Here is a 6,392-nt window from a genome sequence, read left to right on the forward strand (position 1 = left end):
TCAAATGATATTGGGTAAGAAGGTGGTGTAAGGAAAAAGACTGAAAAATATGTCAGTAGAGATATAATGTCTGGTTTGAGCACAAGAAATGGGAAAGCCTGGTATTAAAGTAACAGGTGAAGAAATTAGTATGAAATCGGAAAACAGAAGATTCTTTTTCTTGTGAAAGGGACTGAGGTATGAACTATACAAGAGTTGAATGAAGAGTGACTCCATCCTTCCACTCAAAAAATGGAAATGCTCTTGCCTACAGTTTATAGTAGCACACAAAAGGTCCCAGAACATCCAATGATCTTCACTTTAGCTGCAAACGTTACATCAGAGAATTCTAATTTGGAGGGGGAGGTTCTGAAATTTCCTGACCCCCCTTCACTGAATGGGGGCATGCACTTTTGTTGTGGCCTTCCTAGACGACCTCCTCCGGGCTTTCTCTTCCTCATCTACTCAGTCAGTGAAATGGTGTTCACCATCATTTCCTTTAAAAAATTTTACCTCTTGTTCGGGATTTGTAATGCTCACTTCTCATTCTACTTATGTACAGGTACATAACAGTCTATTTCCCACTACTACTGCATTTTCTCGTCTTCATGATGCCTGCTTTGCAAACCCAGCTCTCTGTTTCATGTCTCTGACAATGAACCCCTGCACCTCCTCTCCTCTCCCAATTTTGGTTTAACAAAACAACAACAACAACAACAAAACCATAAGAAAAAAAAAAAGAAAGGAAAGGAGAGGAAAAACCTGTATTGAATCCTTTTCATCTCCATGAAACCCTATTTCCCTTCACCTAACTCGGCCTGTAGCCCAGTTTCTCTTGCTCCTCCCACCTCCATTACCCAGCCCAGAAATTCTCTCTTGCTCATCAGCAACAGGTATGTTGTTGAAGACCTCATTTTATCCCCTAGCTTAGAGTCTTCAAGACGACCTTCTTTCATGTACCCTTTTCTGTGTTCACTGCAGTACCCAGTATCTACCTTTCCTGCGCTTCTTTTAGGGAGTTTAAGGATGAATACGGTTGTTCCCAGCATGCCTTGTGGCATGACTCAGTTTTTTTTCCCTTTGTGACTCATCCTGTGAGGTGTTAACTACCCCCAAGGTCACAGTTGAGGATGGAGGGCTTGGTGAGAGGATCAGCTTGTCTTTTGTCTGGAGAAGGAAAGAGAGGAGGACAGAAGTAGAGGAGGAACCAAGGACTCGACAAGGACTGAAGTAGGACTGAGGCTGGAGGGGTTGGGGGTAACAATTTGGTCACCTCTGTGGCAGTTGTGTTAGTTACCTTAGTGGAGGTCCATGAGAGTATTACTTGGCTAAGCTACAACAGCCATGGCAGTTGAATTTGGGGACCATTCCAGTGGCTTCCGCCATATTGAAGTAATCAGATTCATTAACAATGAGGTCCTTATGAATGGAGGGGGTCCAGAATTCTATATGACCTTCCGCTCTCGGTCTTGGAATGAGATAGAAGACCAGCTTCATACCATCCTTGTTGACCCCAAAGTGCCACGCTCCCTCAAGAGGGCTTGTACCTGGAGCGCGTTGGCTTTGAGTGTGAGAGTGGCTGCCAGGCAGCGTGAGCAGCAGACACGTAGAGTTGGGAGGTTACAGAACCAGGTGGGAGAGCGTGAGACAGCTTCCTGGACTCTAGCCTCTGAACTACAGCGGTTGCGAGAGGAGAGGGACCAGGCAGCAGCTCAACTTGTTTCTACACAGACTGCCCTACAAGAGGCAATGGACGAGCGTGAAGTACTTCGTGGGAGGCTGCTCCAAGCAGAGAGGTCTGCGTTGGCTGATGTACCTGAACCTAGAATGCGACAGCGTAGGGCAGCAGTGTGGTCCCTTGAGGAAGAGGTAGGATCCAGAGAGGCCCAGAACACAGCCAATTTGGCAGGCCAGATGCCAATCTCACCAATCTTGTCTTATTTGCCAGGACTTCCAGGTCCTTGGGTACAAGCAGTGCATCCCTTCCTTCGAATGCCTGTGCCACATCCACTACCACTCAATTCGCAACTTCCCTTGGGATTACCATATTCAACACCTGTACCATGTCCAGTAGTGATGGAATCAGGAGCAACAACAGCAGCCATGACTGCAGTTATACCTCAGATGGCCCCTGCAGCAATCTGCCCACCTGGCTTGTGGGTTACATTGGGGTCCCAGGAAACAATGGCTTCTGCTTGGGACCAAGTCTGCCACAGGCAGAATGAATGTTCTGAATTCCTCCAGCATGCAAGTCACCTGGGAGACAGTGTAAGTCACAGTGAAGGAGAAGGTCCACAGAAACCCCAAGGAACACCTCCCCATGGGGACAGTAGCAACAACAACCAAAAGGAAAGTCATGTCGTACCCCAGGTGATGGCTGCCACTGAGAAGAAAAATCCAGGGAAGGACCAGGTAACAGCTGCACTGGAGGTGGACAGTAACCACAGCATAAAGGAAGAATCAGTAATGCCCCAAGGGATGGCTTCCCAGGAGAATAATCCAAACTGCGCCCAGAAGAAATATCCAGGGATTCCCAGGAAGGTGGTTGGCCTGAGAGATAGCATCAATCATAACACCAATGAAGATTCAGTATCTCCCCAGGAAACAGCTACCCAGGTAAATAAAACTAGCCCCATCCTGAAAAAATATCCAGGGATTCTCCTGAGGAGGCCTGGCCTGGAAAGCAGCCTTAGCTATAAACAGAAAGAGGATCCAAAGATATCCCAGGAGACAGCTACCCTGGGAGAAGATAACAGAAATTGCAAACAGGAGGACATGATCACTTTTCAGCAGATGATACCCCAGGCTACTGGTGGAAGTCCTAGTGAGTGGAAAGATCAGGTAATGCCACAGGTGACTGGCAAGAGCCAGAACCGGAAGGAAGAGCCAAACAGATTCCAAGCAAGCCCTCTAGGAAAAAGTAAAAGTTATTGTGTGAATAAATGTCCCTCAAAACACCTGCCTCCAAAGCAAAAGAGCAAGCCACCTCAAGAGACAAAGGCCTTTGAATGCAATCCACCTCAAGGGGTAAAGGCCTTTGAATCCAAGCCACCTCAAGGGGTAATGGCCTTTGAATCCAAGCCACCTCAAGGGCTGAAGGCCTTTGAATGCAATCCACCTCAAGAGGTAATGGCCTTCAAATCCAAGCCACCTCAAGGACTAAAGGCCTTTGAATCCAAGTCACCTCAAGGGGTAAAGGTCTTTGAATTCAAGCCACCTCAAGAGCTGAAGGCCTTTGAATCCAAGCCACCTCAAGGGGTAAAGGTCTTCGAATCCAAGCCACCTCAAGGGGTAAAGGCCTTAGAATCCAAGCCTCCTCAAGGGATAAAGGTCTTTGAATCCAAGTCACCTCAAGGGGTAAAAGTCTTAGAATCCAAGTCACCTCAAGGGGTAAAAGCCTTTGAATCCAAACCACCTCAAGGGGTAAAGGCTTTTGAATCCAAGCAACCTCAAGGGGTAAAGGCCTTTGAATCCAAGCCACCTCAAGGAGTAAAGGCCTTTGAATCCAAGCCACCTCAAGGGGTAAAGGCCTTTGAATCCAAACCACCTCAACAGGTAAAGGCCTTCGAATCCAAGCCACCTCAACGGGCCTTTGAATCCAAGCCACCTCAAAGGGCAAAATCCTCTGAAGCCAAACAACACGAGAAAGTCTTCTCATACCGTACTCAAATGAATTGGGTGTGTCCGTCATGTAAAGCTGTGAATAGGTCATGGTCCAGAGGCTGCTATAAATGTGCAAAAGCAGGTGCTCAATTTCAGAGGAAATATTTTGACCCCAAACCAACTTATTGATTTCAGGAAGGTAAGTAATGGAAACACTCCGAAGAGAAAACCAATTTCTTAAGATTCATCCCCTCTTCCGCTCCAACAGTAACTTCACAGAAAAATTAAATGCAGAAATATATAGAGAAAAATCAAAAGCCCATTTTCCTATTTTCCAAATGAACTACTTTTCCTCATTGTGGGAAGGCACACATACATGCAAATATGCCAAAGTTTATGTTCTTATTTTATTAACTTACTTGAACTAAGAAGAACTATTTTGAAGTATCACATCCACTTTTTAAATTGTGAATTTCTAACCATTTTATCCCTATTTTGCAGATGGTGGAGTTGGTATGGCTGTTCCCAATTGTATGACATCCCTGAGAAGCTCAAGTTATGAAGCTTTTTAATAAACGATTCTTTCCTTTTCTCTTCTTAATTTCCTTTTCCTAAAAGCATGCATTTAATTGGAAGCAGCCACATGATATTACAATTAAAAACAACATTTGTAACACCACTTGTCCTTGAAAATGGAGTTATTTGAAATCGTTGCTATACTTATCCTTGCATTCTATATTTAATGGGAAGGTCCTGTTTAATGTGTCTCAGCCCCACTAAAGTTGTTGTTGCTGACAAAGGTGAACATATTCCATTAGAATTATCCCTAAGAGAACAAACAAACCAAAAAATAAAACCTTCATTATAATGGAATGTGACTCACACTGACTTGAGTCCAGAAGCATGATCAATTGGGAAAGAGGAAATTCATTGGTACTTATTGGGGTGGGGTGCTGGAGAATGAAATAATTTTTCTAGGACAAGGAATTAACTTGGAATGGGTGGCAGAGATATAGTACTAATAGCAAATTTGATAATTTTCATGCAATTCATGAAACACTTGCTATCATTTAGTGTTTGCTAGGAAGTGGAACTTTATGGTATTTTCTGGTCACTGCATCACGATAATTTTTGTTGAGCTGCTTAGATGACAGGTGAGAGCATTATTTAGAAAAATAGACTGCCATCTATTTCTTGCATATAAAAAATCCCAGATTCATATTTGCAGTCATTTCTTGGGGCAAAATTTAGGAGTCTTTAATGAATGGACTTACATGACCTAAGTGTTCCTCTTCTTGGTCCCAAGTGGGTAAATGATCAGGGACATGATCAGAAACATGGCCTCATGAAAATGCAGATAGGGCTTTTCTGGCCCTCTGCCCATTTCTCCTCTCTTGAGTCACAGATATTTTCCTGGCTACTCATTTGCCTGTTTGCATGGGTTGTCCTGAAGAAAGTGCTCAGACATACACTCTGGCCCTCGTTACCTGACTACCCCTGTCTTAAATCTCTCTCCTGTTAACAGTGGATGGAAAGCATCATAGGACCATCATGGTGCTGTATGTGGATGGTGCCTCTCTGGTCAGAATTGATTGAATGAAAAATAGAACTGGTGTGTGGAGAACTATTATTCCTGGGCCCTGTCTTCAGATCTTTTGCTTCCACAAGACAAAGGCTTCCAGGCAAGTTCAAGTCAGAATGAAGTTGGTCATGGGAGTTTATATGTCCAAGTCTAAAATGATGGTATCCCTGAGTTCCCTGAAAGATTCCACCAAGTTCACTAAGATCTACTGTCAAGTATTCTTCTGATGCTAACTACTAATAAATGGTATGCACGGTTGCTTAGTTTCAATCTTACTATTAGATAGTCCTTCTTCTTTTTGGTAACATAAGAATCAGAGGAGTTGTGATGCTTAAATACAATTGACAACTATTTTCCCTGATATGTCTCACTGTCCAAATCATAGTAACTTGGATGTGGGAAACTCTGCTGTTTCTGGGCCAGAGGACGATGGGAGTGCCTGCTAATACTGGACTTCCTTGATGTCATCCCTATATGTGTCAAATAGCCATTCATCTCTTAGACTTGCCTTTTCCTATGTTTCTGGCATGGGGTATTGGGTAAATTAAGTATCATGATCAGTAATTTATCTTTTTTTCCTGTTCTCTCAAGCTATTCCACTTCCATAATCATTCTTTCAACAGTTTCAAAACTATAGAAAGCCAAATGTAAGCTGATAGCATAGATCTCACTCCACACAAAAGGAAACTTTTACTTACCTTCTTCCAATAAGTATAATGAGATGTGAAATAATGAAAATGATCCTGTCAGATTAACAATTTAAGTTTTCTCAGAGATATGTCTAACATCTGAGGCAAGAGTGTAAGGAAAAGGAGAGGATCTAATGGGAAACAAACAAGCAATGCTCTAGATACTGTCATACTTTGCACATTTATGTCCCCTGAATTTCCACATGTGCACATACTTGTTTTTAAATATGATGATGGTTTGAAGGATTTAAATGAAGATTAGAGGGTAGAAATTGTGGTAGAGGAAGATGAAGAAGAATTAGTTCTGGCAATGATCATTGCCAGCAGGGGAGGAATTGGAACTGTTGCTCTAAAGGCACTTAGAAAGATGACAGGGATAGATAGTATGGGAGAAGGGAGCAGAAACAAGTTGGAAAGTTTTGGCGGCTTCAGAAAAAAATGACGTAAAATTCTGTGTTGGGTAAAAGTAGAAAAAAATGAACAACGTTCTCCCCTATTCTACCCTCATCTCATACTCATTTCTTTACTTTTTCATGTCA

At 43.1% G+C, this 6,392-nt stretch overlaps 1 protein-coding gene across 1 annotated transcript; it reads left to right on the forward strand.

Annotated features, from left to right (window-relative positions):
* The first annotated feature begins 1,323 nt into the window (after positions 1-1,323).
* Positions 1,324-3,771, forward strand: LOC128117614 (testis-expressed protein 13C-1-like). The gene is made up of 2 exons (XM_052749697.1): positions 1,324-3,006; positions 3,583-3,771. Exons 1-2 carry the CDS (start codon positions 1,324-1,326, stop codon positions 3,769-3,771), a joined length of 1,872 nt encoding a protein of 623 aa, XP_052605657.1.
* The last annotated feature ends 2,621 nt before the right edge of the window (positions 3,772-6,392 follow it).

Source organism: Peromyscus californicus, unplaced genomic scaffold (genome assembly GCF_007827085.1).
Source record: "Peromyscus californicus insignis strain IS unplaced genomic scaffold, ASM782708v3 Scaffold_10__1_contigs__length_136768540, whole genome shotgun sequence".
NCBI lineage: Eukaryota > Metazoa > Chordata > Mammalia > Rodentia > Cricetidae > Peromyscus > Peromyscus californicus.

What these genes read in the sequence shown, in the direction of transcription:
- LOC128117614 (XM_052749697.1), top strand. Translation starts at nt 1,324, where the DNA reads ATGGCAGTTGAATTTGGGGACCATTCCAGTGGCTTCCGCCATATTGAA. An exon ending in AATGCAATCCACCTCAAGGG is followed by an intron (nt 3,007 to 3,582) that starts GTAAAGGCCTTT and finishes TTTGAATCCAAG; the next exon opens with CCACCTCAAAGGGCAAAATC.